The following is a 17,078-nucleotide window of genomic DNA, read 5'->3' as shown; positions in this document are numbered from 1 at the left end:
CAGTTGCCAGCTGCCACAGTCACATAAACCTGTTCCTTAAAATCAATCATTCTCTGTGTGTGTGCTTATATATAAGTATATACACATAGATACACAACCTATTGGTCCTGTTTCTCTGCAGAACCCTAGTACACCCAGCAATTCCACTCCTAGATATATTCCACTCCAAGGGGATTGAAAGCAAGGACTTTGAACATACACTTTCATGACATTGATCATTGCAGCACTTTCCTAATAACCAAAAGGTGGGAACAAACCAAGTGTCCATCAAAGATGAATGGATAAACAAAATGTGATGTATACATAAAATGGAATATTATTAAGCAGTAAGAAGGAATGAAGTTCTGATACATGCTGTAACGTGGATGAACCTTTAAAAAATTATGCACAATACAATGAGCCAGACACAAAAGAACAAATATTATATGATTCCACTTACAAGAAGTACTACAATAGGCAAATTCATAGAGGTAGAAAGTAGATTAGTGGTTACCATGGGCTGGAGAGTGAGAAGAGTAATGGAAAGTTACTGCTTAATAGTTACAGAGTTTCTCTGCGGTGATATAAAAGATTTGGAAATAGTGGTGGTGATGCTTCCACTACATTGTGAATGTAATTAATGCCACTGAATTGCACACTTAAAATAGTTAAAATGACATTTTATGTTATATATTTTACCACCGTTTTTAAAAAGTGGTAATGTATATACCAAAAACATTGAATTGTATGCTCTAAGTGAGTAAATTGTGTGGTATGTGAGTTACAGCTCAATAAAGTTATTAAAAATAAAAGTACTGTTGCAGCACTACTGCTCATTCTATTGTTAAAAGTCCCTGAGTCTAGCCCATGTTTAAGGGAAGAGGAATTTGATTCCAGTTTTGATAGGGGGGACAAGGAATTTGTGGATATGCGAAGACACCCATATAGGAACAAGTACTGTCAGGCCCACCTACAGGCCCTTTCAACATTGTTATTATGGAGAATAAGTCCGGTTTATAGGAAAGTGCATCAAAATCACTGGGTCAGCCACCATGTTCAAAGAAATCCAATTTATAAGTTTATAGATTATCTGTTGATTCCCGAGGAGGATTTAACTCAACAATATCTTTCCTTCGTCTCCCTCCCAATATTGTTATGTCATAGTTTTTGGTTAAATCAGTAGTCAGTATTTACATTTTTTCAAAAGCTCAAGGGTATTAGATACTTTATCCATTCAACTTTTTTCCCTGGAGACTTCCCTCCCAGATGACTCCATCCTGCTTCTATCAGGGCTGTTGCTCTTTTTTTTTTTTTTTTTAATTTATTTTTTAAATTTATTGGGGTGACAATTGTTAGTAAAATTATAGATTTCAGGTGTACAATTCTGTATTACATCATCTATAAATCCCATTGTGTGTTCACCACCCAGAGTCAGTTCTCCTTCCATCACCATATATTTGATCCCCCTTACCCTCATCTCCCACCCCCCCATCCCCCTTACCCTCTGAGGGCTGTTGCTGTTTAGGCTCCCTGCACAGCTGTCATCCTAGAACTTACGTTTGCCATTTTCTGGTGTTAGATCCATCCTCTCTTGGATCCCATGTTTTGTGTGTGTCTGATTTATTGCCTTGTTGTTTTTGTTTATTGTTTATTTGAATCATCTTCTTGTAGTTTCCTAAGAAAATACGCGTTAGAGGTACACTTTCTGCATCTTTGTGGATATGAAAACATCTTTTTTTCTGCCTTTATCTTTTATTGATAATTTGGCTAGCTAGATTGAAAATTATTTCTCTCAGAATTTTGAAGACATTTCTCTATTGTTTTCTATCTTCTTGCTCCAAAATCAGTTTGAATCATGTTCCTTTGTATATGATCTATCTTTTCTCTCTGAAATATCTTCTCTTTATCTCTAATATTCTAAAATTTCTAATATTCTGAAATTTTACAGCAAAATGCCTGATACAGACTTTTTTTTTATAATCAGTGAGCTGGGTATTAAATGTGGACTCTTACAACTTTAATTGTGTCCTTCAGTTCTAGAAAACTATTCCTTTGATAATTTCTTCCCCTCCTTCATCTCTTTGTACTCTACAGATTTCATCATCTCCTTTCCGTTTTTTTGTCTATTTTCTGAGCAGTTTTCTCAATTTTATCTTCTAGGCCTTCCATTTATACTATCCTATTTCTAATTTCTAAAAACTCTTTCTTATCCTCTGATCATTCTTGTTTCTAATATCTTCTGCTTGTTTTATGCTATCCTAGTCTTATTTTATGGGTATAATATCTTTTTTCATCTCCCTGGAGACACTGATGTTTTGATATTGACTTTGGTTCCTTGTATTGTCCCTGTTTTCTCAGAGATCCTTTCATTCTATTTCTTTATGTTGGTCCCTCTAAATTTGGAGACTTTATTCAAATGTTGGGTGATCCTTGGCTATCAATGCATATTTAAGACTAAGGCTCTGCCTGGAAGCTCTGTGTGCCTGAGGAGTCTTACCCTGGTATTGGGATGGAAGGGGACATGTACCTGTCTGCTAGTGTTCTGGGAGCCGCGATGAGCTCTTCTCATCCGTCTCCCCTTCACAAGCACTCTGGTAAGAGCTTCCCTGGCTTTGCTCAGCAGGTACCATCTCTCCCCTGCAGGCCACCTTCCCAAATTTATTGAAATTACTTCTCTCCCATTCTCTTTGTTCTTGTGGCTTTATTCCTTTTTATTATTATTATTTTCCTCTGATATTAGTGGGACTTTCGGAGGGGAAAGAGATAAAAGTTCTCCCTATTATCAGTAAATGCTTTGATAATTTTCTGACTGTTCTTCCTGACTTCAGTCTTTCCCTTCAAATCAGTCCCAACACTGCTCTCTAACTTTTCTAAAACATAGCTCTGCTAAGGTTACATCTTGCGAGACTTTTGATACATTCCCATAAGAGAAGATTTAGAATTTCTAGCCTGAATCATAGGGCCCTTTACAAACTGGCCCACTCCAGTTTCATCTCGTACTTGTATCTCTCATAGTGTAACCACCTTGGAATATTGACTTTTCCTTAAGCTTATCATGGACACCTCTGCTCTGTCTTTTCTATTCCCTGTGCTTGAATCCTCTGTCCATTCTCTTTGTTTGGTGGACTCCTACTTATTCTTCAAGGTCCAAACCAAGGGTTACCATCTCATGAAGCCTTTCAAGATTCCACACTTCACAGCGGGTGGAATTTACTAATTGCTCTGTATTTCCACAGCACTCGGCTGACACCTTTAACGTAGCACTTACACCTCTGAGTAGAGCAATTTATCTACACGCCTGCGTCATCAGCCTAATTGTTACTTTCTTGAGGGTAGAGAGTTTGTTTTCTTCATGATATTCTAAGTACCAAGCTTAGTGCTTGGCCCCTGTAGGCACTTAGGAAATGTTTATCGAATGTAGAATTATCACTGTGGTAGTAGTGGGCTCAGTTGTCCTCTTCCTCTTTTAGGCACACAAGCCATGCCCCCTCTCTTCTCCTTGGGGTACCATCAGTGCCGCTGGAACTATGAAAATGAACAGGATGTAAAGGCAGTGGATGCAGGATTTGACAAACATGACATTCCTTACGATGTCATGTGGTTGGACATAGAGCACACTGAGGGCAAAAGGTACTTCACCTGGGACAAGAAAAGATTCCCAAACCCCAAAAGGATGCAAGAGCTGCTCCGGAACAAAAAACGTAAGGTAAAATAAGCCAATACTTCTGAACCTTTTCATTATAAAGCGTTTTTAAAACTTGCCTTCGCACATTAGTGGAGAACTATCTGACAATAAAAAGAAAATAAAAGTGGCCATGAAAATAGTACCTTCAAATGTAATTGAAACTGTGATAACAGAAAAGCAGTGGAGAAAAGGTGGTGCCGCCATGCATCCCTGGTTGTCTAAGTCCCCATAAGGGACAAGAGGCCTAGCGTTCAGGCCCGTTTGTTGTGGCCACCCTGTAGTGATGTGATGAATCCCCCCACCCATGCAAAATTTGGTTCTGATATCAAGATTGATGACATCACACTGGTACCAAGAGGGTATGAATAGGTTAATTAGTCACATAGTGAGGCATTCTGAGGGGAGCTCGGCCGGCACCCATGCTGGTTTGCAATTGGCTTGAGAGAGCTGGGAAAGGTGGTGAGAGAGTTAGACTGGGAACGAGATTCCTTTACATACACCCGGGCTTGTGTAGTTTGAATTTTCTGCTGGGACCAAAGGAGGGAGGATTGGGGCTTTCTTTGTCGGGATACACAGATGTGGGCAAAAGAGTAAGAGAGTGGTAGGGCTCGCAGCTCTTAACAGTCTGTGAAAAACAAAGTCAGATTTTTTATGACACCATTTTTCCTGCATGCTTCCTCAATGGACTCCAGCTGTCAATTTGGCCAAGGAAAGAACTAAAATAGAAAATGGGTAGAGGCAAAAGATACTGGGAAGTGTGTAATGCAAGGGTGGTAGTGGTAATATCAATACTGAAAAGAGGGAGTGAGAAAATGGAGAGAGGAAAAGGCAGGAGGACTCCATATGTATCATGGAAGTGGATCCCTGCAGTCTCTCCTTGAGATTAAAGTTGCCTTTTCAACCCATTCCGTTGATTCCCAAGCCTTTCACAAATGGCCAGAGCCAATCCCGTTAAATCCTAATTTCCCAATTAATATCTATGATTTATCAAGCACTTATTATGGGTCAGAGAGTAAGATAAAACACATTATTCCATCCAGCCATGACAAAATTATGAGGTAGATTTTGTTACCCCATTTTTCAGATGAAGAAACTGAGGTATAGAGTGATTTTTTGTGTTTTGCACAAGGCACACAGTGAGTAAGTGGTAGGGCAAGAATCTGAACGCTGATCAGCCTGACTCTAGAACCTATATCCTTATAAGCAGTTATTTATCAAGGCCTTTGAATGTCTGAGGTCCTGTGCTACAGATGAAGAGAATGTGGAGATGAGCTCCTTGGGGGTCTTACATTGAGTGGGGGAAAGGCAAGTATACAACAACCATAATGTAGGGCAGTAATGTAACAGTCAAAGAAAGGTCAGGGTCGGGGGTGGACCAAGAGAAGGTTGCATCCTTAAGGATGAATGTTTAGTGGAAAAGGGGAGAAGGGGAGAAGGGGGAGAGGGCAGTGCAGCCAGAGGCTGGAGCACCCAGTGGTATCTGGAAAGCAGCACACAGGCTGGTTTGACAAGCAAACAAGGCATGAGCAGGGCTGGAGTGGTAGGGAATCTGGCCTTAGTATAGGCTGCTTTGCATGCATTTGGAGACATTAAAAGTTTTTGAATTAGGGGTTAATATGCAGAATATATAAACTCCTACAACTCAACAACCAAAAAAAAAAAAAAAACAACTCAATTAAAAATTTGGAAAAGGACTTGATAGATATTTCTTCCAAGATATACAAATAGCCAAGAAGTACATGAAAAGATGCTCAACATCACTAGTCATTAGGGAAATGCAAATCAAAACCACAGTGAGATGCCACTTTATACCATTAAGATGGCTACCACCAAAAAAAAAAAAAAGGAAAGAAAGAAAAGAAAAACCCAGAAAATAGCAAGTGTTGATGAGGATGTAGAGAAATTGGAACACTTGTGAACTAATAGTGGAAATGTAAAATGGTATGACCACTATTGAAAACAGTATGGCAGTTCCTCAAAAACTTGAAAATAAAATTACCCTATGATCCAGCAATCCTACTTATGGGTATATACCCAAAAGAATCGAAAGGACCTGAGCAGAAATTTGTACACCTTGTTCATATCAGCGTTTATACTCAATAGCCAAAAGGTAGAAGCATCCCAAGTGTCCATTAACAGATGACTGGTAAACAAAATAGAGCATATACATACAACGGGATATTATTCAGCCTTAAGGTAGGAAATTCTAACACATGCTACAACATAGATGAACCATGAGGACATTATGCTAAATGAAATAAGCCAGTCACTAAAAGACAAATACTACATGATTTGACTAATCTGCAAGACCTAGAATAGTCAAAATCACAGAGACAGAAAGAAGAATGGTGGCTGCCAAGGGCGTGGAGAAGGAGGGAATGTGGAGTTGTTCTTTAAGGGGTCTACAATTTCAGTTTTACAAGATAAAAAGAGCTCTGGACATTAATTGCACAACAATGTGAATGCACTTAACACTACTGAACTGCACCCTTAAAAATGATTAAATTTTATGTATACTTTAACACAATTAAAAATTTGTAAATAAAAGTTTTTGAGCAATGGAGAATTAAACTTGAGTATGCAGAGTTGAATGGACATGGAGAATGATGATCAGAAGGTTGTTTTAGCCAAATAAAATGGTTTTGAAGCCCTATACTAGGTGGAAATGATGGTGTTAGAAAGCCAGGGACAGACGCTAGACATGGAGCTATGATCACAGGTTTTCTCAAACCTCCTTCCTCAATATGCCTGTACTATTGGGTTTTGGATTTGCTGTTAACATGCTGTTCTCCTGTTTTCTTTAATGTTTGCTTTTGTCAGTGTTACCTTAGCCTCTAGATATCTAGGAAACAGGAACCTTGCCTGCTTAATCCTGTATGTATAGCACCCAGCACCGCAGACAGATAGAAGCTTAAAAAATGCTAGCTTCTAAGGAACATGTATTGGTTCAGCAGCAATCACTAGAAAGAAGGATTGGCCTGGTGTTGACATCAATTTATATTTCCATAAGCACATGAAAGGTTATAGGGATTTACTGGTGTCTGAAATGTTTTAATACTAGTAGTAGTTGTTTCTGAGTAAAATTTGAACCCCAGAACTATGATGAAAACATAGCAATGAACATATGGCTCATATGAAACTAATGAGACTTTCAAACCTTTATGTCCTGACAGCTTGTGGTCATCAGTGACCCTCACATCAAGATTGATCCCGACTACTCAGTGTATGCGAAGGCCAAAGAGCAGGACTTTTTTGTGAGGAATCATGAAGGGGGAGACTTTGAAGGGGTGTGCTGGCCTGGTAAGATACTACGTCATATACTTATCGTTTCCCTTGTTCAGTCTGAATTAATGGCGGTTTCATGGCCATCATTCTTATACCTTGTAGATGTCTCTTGATATATTTTAAGCACCTGTAGGAGGAGATGGTACTGCCTTCTTTTATAGCTTTCATAACATCTGGTACAGTGTACTTTGTATACATTTATCTCAGTCAATGAATGAATGAAAAACAAACAAGCAGACCTCAGTGGCATGCTATTTCTCTAAGCAAATAAAAGTGAAAAGCCAAGGAATGAGAAAAGCAGAGGAGAAGAAAGACAAAGGGTCCTGCAGCCTCTCTCCCTGTGATTCCTCTTTGCCCTGTTAGCCCATAGTTTTGACTTCCCAGCCTTTCATGAGTGACTTCAGCTACCTCTGGCAATTCTGGATTCTTCATTTCAGAAATTATTAAACTTTAGTAGAGACTCCTCAAGGACAAAAGGAAATCACCACTCTATCATATCACAGCACTCTTATCACAAATCCATGCACTGTAGAGAAACTCCTAGCATTCCTTTTCCCGCCTTTTCCCACTTACGAACACTTCTCTGTTCTTTTTAAGAACAGAGAGGGGACTCCAGAATACTTGCCATCATTATTTGAGTTATCTTAGTGAGGGACAGGCCCTGTCTTGATATTTGTTCATTGGCATTCCCCTGGGCCTCTGGAGTTGAAAGACCTAGTGGCTGTCACTGCAGTCCAGCGTTGCCTTCATTGGCCTCTTGCCAGACCATGCCTCTCTGTCAGCTGGCTTTACATTTGATGTAAGGTGTCCATTGATTGCCTACCTTTCACATTTGATATTCTCCCTTACAGCACACTTTATCAGGAGGACCACTTTTCCTAATAGGCTGTCTACTCTTCTGCCTCTCTAGGTCTCTCCTGTTACCTGGATTTCACCAATCCCAAAGTCAGAGAATGGTATTCAAGTCTTTTCACTTTCTCTGCTTATCAGGTTTGTTTTTCATTTGTTTGCTCTAGTTACTTGAAATGATGAAAAAAGGGGAAAAAGTGAACGAATAGAACTACTCTGATTCATTGAGTATCTCCTGATAAGTAATGCTTGTATGAAAAGACAAGGATGGCAACCACATTACGACTTTCGTGGTGCCGGGAAAGGTGCCATATGTATTATTACATGCACAAAAGCTGTGGTTTTTACCTCTAAAATAATAGACTCTATGATATATAAAAGTACTTAATAGAGATTTATTATATTTTCAAATTACTATATAAATTTTGTATAAATAGCCTTGTATAACTATTAAAAATAATTACATATGTGAAAATATCCTGCAAAGTATAACATATCATTAGAAGTAAGGTATAATTATAAAACAATTCTTAAAATATCAGAAGAACCACAGAGAGAACAGGAGAAGTCACATCTGGAGAACTGTTTTCAACCAATTATGATGAGGATGATAATGAGGTCCAATATAATGGCTATATGCCAAGCAGTGTGCTAAACACTTTCTGTGCATATACCATTTCATCTTCACAATTACCCTCTGAAGTTTGAACTATAATTAACTCTAATACTGTGGATGAGGAAATTGAGGCATGAACAAGTTTAAAAACCTGCTAAGTTCACCCATCTAGTAAGTGGCAGATCCAAGATTTGAATTCAGAACTGTTTGTCTCCCAAGCCCAGTTCTTAACCACTAAACTCTTGTTTCTGAGCGTCGTGTATTAGGGACACAGAAAACAGCTTAGAGCAGGGATGAACAATGCTTGGGCCAAATGCTCATTCATTTTCCTCTTCTCTATGGTTGCTTTCACACTACTATAGCAGAGTCAAATTATTGAAAAAGAGCCCTGATGGGCCTGCAAAGTTGAAAATCTGGCCCTTTCCAGAAAAAGTCTGCCAACTTGCCTTCGAGGGTGCTGAAGATGAATAGTTAAGGTAGTTAATATTTGAAAACCATATAGCCTTGTTCATAAAAGTACACGTTTAGAAATTGTTGAAGGTAGAGTCAAAAGAAAATTCATAGCCTCCTCCAGGCATTTGAAAGTCTATCATGTGGGTAAGGCCGCAGGTGTATTCTGTGGTAGCCCAGAAGCAAGCTAGGCCCTGTGAGAGGATGGTACCAGAAATAGGACTTTCAGAAATTAATGGAATGAGAGCAAAGTAAACAGAAATAGTCTCAGAGATATAGAGGAAAACCTGATGGTTGCTAGAAGGGACGGGGGTGGGGGTGAGGAAGAAGGGGAAGGGATTAGCATAAATTGGTAACTACAATATTGTCATGGGGATATGAAAGACAGTTTGGGGACTATAATCAATAATGTTGTAAAGATTTTGTAGGGCATCAGATGGGAACATGTCTTATTAGGGAGACCACTTCATGGACGGTGTAGATGCTTGACCACTGCACTATATACCTGAAGCCGAAGCTGAATAATAGTGTATGTCAGCTATAATTTAATATATATAGTCATGGGATATGGAGTACAGCATATGGAGTACAGGGAATAGAGTCAATGGAATTGTAATAGATATATACGATCAGAGGGCAGTAGATTGGGGATTGGGGGAGGGGTTATCACTTTGTGAGATGTCTAACTATTGCATAGTGTTGTACACCTGAAACTAATGAAGAGAGGAAGAGAGAGAAAGAGAGAGAGAAATTAATGGAATGAGCTGCCTAAAGGACTACCTGTCATTGTAGCTATTGAGTCAAATGCTGAGAGACCAGGGATTCTATAACCGGTTTGTAAAACCATGTTAACTAGATGACTCAACTGCCCCTTCCCACTCTAAATTGAACAATTCTGTACAGAACACAAACTACACGTCATGCTAACAAACAGGTCTCATAGCTGTCAAGTCTCAAACCATTAGAGGAAGGCAGAATTTTATCAGAAAACTATAATCGGCCTTCGTTTGGTTAAGAGTTATAGCAGATGACGGATGATATAGAGCCTAACTGTGAACATGCACAACCTTTCCAGTGGGGGTTCTCCATGTAGATGTGAATGGACTTGCTGGGCAACATGTATTTCACAGACAACAGAGCAGAGTCTCTCATTCATCAACGAATACCTATTGAGAACCTTCTGTGGTTCAGGTACTATTCTAGGTATTTGGGATTTATGAATGAACAAAATAGACAACATTCCCTGCCCAGTGGAGCTTTTTATTGTAGCAGTGGAGCAGAGGACGGAGCAGATGATAAGCATAATAAATTAAATGGAGTAGGAAAGAGGACTAGGGAAGACTATCATATTAACATCATCATTGTAGGAGTCTTATCTTGACCAAGATTTCCTTCCTAGGGATCTACTGACATCCTCTACATATGGAACGACATGAATGAGCCTTCTGTCTTTAGAGGGCCAGAGCTAACCATGCAGAAGAATGCTATTCATCATGGCAACTGGGAGCACAGAGAACTTCACAACATCTATGGGTTTTATCAGGTAAGACAACCAAGAGAGAAGCCCAGTGGACCCATGTGCCCGCCTTTTGGACTGAAAGTAATTTCCTTTGTAATCGCCATACTATGCTGTCCATTGCTCTTTGTGTGTCTTTTCTGACAATTGCAATGAGTCTTATCAGGTTTAGCCAATATAAGACTTATTATTTCTCCCTTTGCATATTTTCCTTCTATAATAAACTTGAATTTGCAGATATTGTGAGATTAATGATAACATAGAAACATCTCAATAAAAAGTGGTAGAATTGCCTTCCATCTGCCAATCACATCCAAAAAGACTTGGCAGTCACTTTCCCTAATTTATACCCATGGTTGTTATTTTCAGAATGTAACTGTGGTTTTATGACTCTCCCACCAACTGGTATCTTCCAGTGGGAGCTGCTGGCTAGATACAGTGTGGTTTTCAGATAGATGTGTTTACTTCTCTAACAGCCTCTTGCTTGAATTGGTAGAGAATTTTCTTATGTAGGCCAAGGCCAGTCAGTTAACTTCTCTGAATCTCATTTTTCATCAATGAAAACTATTTCAGAGGTTGTTGTATAGATTATAAGAGAAAATCTTACAAAATGCCTAGCAATAGTAAGCACCAATAAATGCTAACTTACTGTTTACTACTATTATTTCATTGCTGTTGTAATCAAAGAAAATTTTTCATTCATTTAATGGGGGAATTTAGAGTAGTTTCCTTACATCATAAAAATTGTTTAATGGATTTATTTATTTTCCATTTCACATTCCCATCATTTGCTTTTTGCATGTTAAATAGTTTATTGGGGACGTCTGCACAATGCCCTAATGCAATCATCTTTTTGAAAAATCTCCTTTACTTTATAGCAAATGGCTACTGCAGAAGGACTGATACAACGATCTAAGGGAAAGGAGAGACCTTTTGTTCTTACGCGTTCTTTCTTTGCTGGATCACAAAAGTATGGTAAGGAATGGCTAATATGATCAGACTTAAAAACACAAGTTAGCAACCTGTCGTTTTTGACCATTTATGGTATATAGAGCTACTGATGCCTTCCTTTTCAGTAGCCATTGGGCAGGTATTAGATTGTAAAGAGTGATGTGCCCTGAAGTATGCATTTTGTCCTATGAGCAGAGTAAACCAATTTTAATAAAGTTTAGTTCTTATTTCCCACTGAAAAAACTTCAGAGTATCTTAGTTTGCCAGGATGGTCATCTCTGGTCCTGTCTCTGTTATTTATTAAAACCAGGGGAAATACACTTCTAACACACTCCTTCAACCACCTGTTCCACTTAGCAACATGGCTTAAAATAGACCTGGCTGTTGCTTGTGGTCAGGGTCATCTATAACTGGATCCAGTTTACCAGCTAATACAGATCTAGTTCAACTTTACCAACCTGTGGCAAGAAGGCTATTTTAGGTCCCCTGGCCTTGCATAAATAACTGGGAGCTTAGGTTGTAGTGTGAAGAATCCAGCCTTCACTCTACCATGGACATTACTAGGCCTCCTATTCCACCTCTGAAACCAGCCCCTGTGGTACTCTGAAAAGGACAAACTATTGTCATCTCAGGCAAAGATTCATGTATAGAGATGCTCATCACAGCCTTAGTTCTTGAAACAAACAAAAAATCCAAATATATAACAATAAGGGAATAAATAAAAGTATGGTATATTCATGATAGACTATCATAAAGCTATTTAAAATAGTAGTCTCAATTGCATGAGGAAATGTTTGTGACATCATGATAAATGAGAGAGAAAAAAATGCCTAAATGTTTACTATTATCCCAATTTTGTTTTAAAAATGTGTGTGTGTGTGTGTATGTGTGTGTGTATAACTCAGTAAATATATGAGTATTAGTTTCAGGTGTACAACATAATGATTAGACATTTACACGTGTATAATATTGTACGCACACTTAATTGAAAAATAAAAAATTATTTTAAAAAAGAAATGTTTTTCTTTATATTGTCTATTATACATAAGAAATCTAAATATGAAATTGAGTGCATGGGCTGATTTGTGATTTTTTTTTTTTAATATCTTGTTACTGGTGACTGAAGGTGCTGTGTGGACAGGAGACAACACAGCAGAATGGAGTTACCTGAAAATTTCTATCCCTATGTTACTCACTCTCAACGTTACTGGGATCTCTTTTTGTGGAGGTAAGATGATATCCTCAGGCTTGAAGTGATAGAAAACAAAAAGCAAGGGTACTTTCGTCAAAGCTGGTCACAAATCCCTTTTCATTGGCTGTTTTGGGCAGGGATAAATGTGAGAAAGCGAAAATGAGGAGAGGGAAAGGAGGGTCGCTTCAGAGCTGTTTGTGTCTTGTCTGAATCGAGGCCACAAAATCAAGTCAGAAAGGGAGCCGGAGTGCTGCTTTCCCTCTTTATTATTGCTTCCTCCTTAGCCACTCTTGATAACTGAGTTTCTCTTCCTGACACATTATTTTTCTTCTTAGAAGGGAGAAAAATATTCAACTGTAATTGGAAAACAAATGTAAAAGTGTTGGAAATAAATAAATAAATAAAACTCATTACTCTTTTTTTTAAAAAGTGAGAAAAATGGAGAGAACTAGAGGATTTAGCAAATCAGAAATCAGTCTTACAAAAATCTTTTTTACTCCACAGGTTTAAAATTCTGTGACATATTTTTACTGTTAAAAAAAAGATATGCTCTTGAGAAAGATAAATTCAGTTAAATAAGATTCTCTAAGGGGCTGCCTTCCCCGAATCCCAGTAGTAATTCTCTGCAGATGAGAAATCTCAGTATGTAAGGTGCTCAGCATGGCTACAGTTCCAGCTGCCCTTTTTCTGTAGGAATAGAAGCGACTTAATATCACTTTTTGAATGGTGTGTTTTCATGACATTGGTCCACATACAAGGAATATGTATCCTGCTTAAGGGCTAAACAAGAAATCCTACTTAACACCTCTAATTCTGATTATCTGCTTCTCTTTAGTTATTTATATAATTTTTATCTTCCTTTAGCTGTTGCTAAAGGAAATCAAATACCAAACCTCCACCCCCACCCCACCCTAAACACAGACTTATTGAATCAGGCAGACATTTTGCAATTTCTGGAACATACCTGAATGTTGATCTTGCAGGAAAGCCTCTGACCTTTTGACAAGAATATTTGAAGAGCATATTGTCAGATCCTCAAAGAGACTGTTTTTTTACTATGTGCTTTCTAATTTAAGGCCACAGTTTTATCCTATCATTTTGAATGCACATACAATATGTCACACGGGGTGTCATGCGGGGTCTGCTCCTGCTCCTCACATAAGAACGCAAGATATGGTGAGGCCAAAAAGGAACACCCACGGAGCCATAGATAGGGGAGTCATACCACTATAGTCTCGCTGGTGGCTGGGTTGGAGACACAGGAAGCAGGAGCCACACAATCCGCAGCCTGCCGTCCGCTTCTCTGCTAACCAACCCCACTTGCTAACTGCAATCCGCTTGCTAGCTCAGCCATGGCAGTTGTATCAGTGGCTAATGGCTAACTGGTTACTGCTGATGGCCAACTAGTCACAGCTGATGGCCATCTGCTACCTGAGCCAGGACCTTTCCATGTGAGACCGAGAGCCTGGAAACTGCTCTCTGGGACTCTGTCCCCACACAGCACCTTTCCCGTCAGTCTTCAAGGTCTTATTTTACCTGTGTGCATCATTTGTTAGAAGCCTGGTTGCCTCACAAAGTCTTTCTTTGACTGACTAATCAGCTGATGTAGGCGGCTTCATTGGGAATCCAGAGGCAGAGCTGCTAGTGCGTTGGTACCAGGCTGGAGCCTACCAGCCCTTCTTTCGTGGCCATGCCACCATGAACACCAAGCGACGGGAACCCTGGCTCTTTGGGGAGGAACACACCCGGCTCATCAGAGAAGCCATCAGAGAGCGCTACGCCCTCCTGCCCTATTGGTATTCTCTGTTCTACCGTGCACACGTGGCTTCCGAACCCATCATGAGGTAAATGGGCCTTACCAGTCAGAGGCCCCAGCACCAATCTACCCAACCACTGGAGAATGGAGTCAATCAGCTTATGGACTGATTGTAAACAGGGTGCTGGCAGTTGAGGTCACAGAAGATAGCTAGGTTCCCTCCTACTTTGTGATTCAAGTATTAATATTGATATGAGACAGAAATAGAGATTTTTCAAAGAATAAGGAAGTGACTTTGAATTCATTCAGTATTTAACCCACAAATATCCTCTCATGAACAATTTATTCTGCCAATCTTAAGCTCTATTTTACCCTTAATGCTAAACCATTCCAAGTTTGAGGTGAACATTTTTCCTGGTGTATAAATTATATTCTGATTCTATTTTAAAGGCACGAATGAAAAATCAACTTTCTAGGTTAGAGAGAGACACATAGTCCCCCAAGACTTCTGTATCAGCAGTTCCGAAACCTCGCTCAGACCAGAATCACCTGGGAGCTTTTTGAAAATAGATTCTAAAACTACACCTCCAGATCTACTACTAGGAACCTCCCTGGGTAGGTCCCAGAGAGCTCTATTTGTTAGAAATTTCCCTGGAGATTCTAGACATCAGCCAGCTTTGGACACTACTGCTTTGTTACCATTCAGTAGGAAAGGGAATATATTATTACAAAGTCTAGTGAATAAACTAAAAATAAGTTTCTCTTATTAAAATGTATCTTTTCCTCATGAAATTGGAAAAATTATTAGAACCATTAAGTTAGTATTCAGATACATAGATATTAAAAGTTTTATTATTTTTATAAGCCCAAATGCCTCCTAGATAGTTATGTACAACAATAACAATAGAACAAAAACCACACACCAGTTTTTCCACCCTCCAAAAATGTTGCCAGCTTGAAAACGAGATACACCAGTTCTTTTCATTTAACTAGGTAATGATTCAGGATGTATGAAAGACAGTGACAGCATGAAAAAAAAGATGGCGGATTTTATATCATTATAAAATATGGTTTTACAAACACTTAATTTGTTTTATACTAAATGTTTTAGGCATTTGGACTTGCACAAAGCTCTAATTCTGCCCGTTGGAGTAGTATTCAGTGCTCAACACTCAGAAGGAAAAATTGCAGATACCAGAATTCTCACTCTTTCAGTGGACCATTTAAGCTAATTAATAGCTCTTTCCATAAGAAAAATACTAGTAATCATAGCAATTGCTCATAAAATCTTGAAACATATGAAAAGAGTCTTGGCTGTTTGGCTTTTTCCAATTTCCTTTGAATAGTTATAAAACTGAAAATATGTGATTGAATTATAATGACACATCTAATGATGTTGAAGTAAGAATTTTTTTCTTTCTCCAGGCCTCTGTGGGTAGAGTTTCCTGATGAATTAGAGACTTTTGGTGTGGAAGATGAATACATGCTGGGTGAGCATTTCTTGATTATAGTTATGATAAATACTGTAATTATGTTCTTGTTATTGTATTTTCTAGTGTAAGAGCACTAAAAAGAAAAAAAAAAACTAATTCAAGAAAGCCAAAAAAATAAAAGGAATTTTATCACCAAGATTTTTAGTGCGTAAGTGCGATCATAGCTCTGTTCTGTGATCATGTAACACCTCTCATAATATTGTTAATGTTAAATAAATCCATTCTATTTGTGGATGCAATTGGGATTCTTGTTCTGGGTTCATTCCTAAGCCTGTGATACCACTACAGGGAAGGGATGTAGAATAAAGTAGATGAGAAGGTTGAAGTAAAGACCCAAAAGAGCCTTTTTCATATGCAAAATAGGATTGGGGCCACTGGAGGGGGGATTCTTCTTTAACAAGGATTAACCACCAAATCTAGAACATGGAAGTTTCTTGGGAATAGTGCTCAAGCAGCCAGACTCAACAGAAAGTTTCCCCAAAGGTGGAACTCTAGAGAGTGGAAAACCCAAACTGTGAAATACCTAGCTCTTTAGGTCTTCACTCATCCTTAGATTTCAGTTTAAATAGCTACGTTCTTGGAGAAAATTTTCCTGACCCAAATTACTTCCTAATACCTAATTCCACCTACTTTAATCAAAGTCAGCCCCTCCTACTACATAACTTTCATTTCATGTGGTACTTTCAATTTGGGTATTCATCATAACTCTAATTAACTTGTAATTACTTATTTAATATCGGTCTTCACTGAATGTAAACTCTGTGAGGGCAGAGACATGTCTGCCTTACTTGCCGCTGTATCTCCAGAGCTTAACACAGTGCCTGGTACTCTGTAGGCACTTTATAAATATTGAATTAAGGAGTGAATTCATAAGTGGATGGATTTTACATATATGTGGTGCAAAGTTCAAAACAAAAATAATAATTCAGGTTGCCTTTAAGAGAATTTTAGCATTCCCCGTGATAATTGCACAAGGAAGTGGATTGAGTATCCACACCCACCACACTTGTGGATAACAGCTGACCATCACCAGAGTCACTTATAGCAAACAATGAAGCACCTGGAGAAGTGCAATGGCATTTTCAAACTACTGACACACTCGCAGTTGCGTACAAAATGAGACTCTGATAGACTGTGTAAGAAAGGGTCCCTTCCTGTAATCCCAATATACCTTAAGTGGACTAATGATAGGCGATAATACAGTCACCTCTTTGAGCCTCTGTCCTCTTTCAAGCAATGCATCTCTCTGATGAATCACTGGTTCAACTCTCCAAGGTTTCTACTTTGAAGAATTTCTCAGCGAGTG

General features: G+C 38.7%; 1 protein-coding gene across 4 annotated transcripts in view; it reads left to right on the top strand.

Annotated features, from left to right (window-relative positions):
* GANC (glucosidase alpha, neutral C) overlaps window positions 1–17,078 on the top strand; it is a 62,080-nt gene that overhangs the window by 29,634 nt on the left and 15,368 nt on the right. For all 4 annotated transcript variants that reach the window (XM_019725410.2, XM_074327869.1, XM_074327867.1 and 1 more), the window contains 8 exons: window positions 3,450–3,685; window positions 6,838–6,964; window positions 7,860–7,939; window positions 10,264–10,407; window positions 11,259–11,355; window positions 12,458–12,559; window positions 14,124–14,367; window positions 15,705–15,769. In XM_019725410.2, coding sequence (XP_019580969.2) covers window positions 3,450–3,685; window positions 6,838–6,964; window positions 7,860–7,939; window positions 10,264–10,407; window positions 11,259–11,355; window positions 12,458–12,559; window positions 14,124–14,367; window positions 15,705–15,769 — 1,095 coding nt within the window. The remainder of the gene's footprint in view (window positions 1–3,449; window positions 3,686–6,837; window positions 6,965–7,859; window positions 7,940–10,263; window positions 10,408–11,258; window positions 11,356–12,457; window positions 12,560–14,123; window positions 14,368–15,704; window positions 15,770–17,078) is intronic.

This window comes from Rhinolophus sinicus, linkage group LG03 (assembly GCF_036562045.2).
Source record: "Rhinolophus sinicus isolate RSC01 linkage group LG03, ASM3656204v1, whole genome shotgun sequence".
NCBI classification, from domain to species: Eukaryota; Metazoa; Chordata; class Mammalia; order Chiroptera; family Rhinolophidae; genus Rhinolophus; species Rhinolophus sinicus.
The sequence above is the reverse complement of the archived record's forward strand: the minus strand, read 5'-3'. Positions and strand labels throughout refer to the sequence as shown.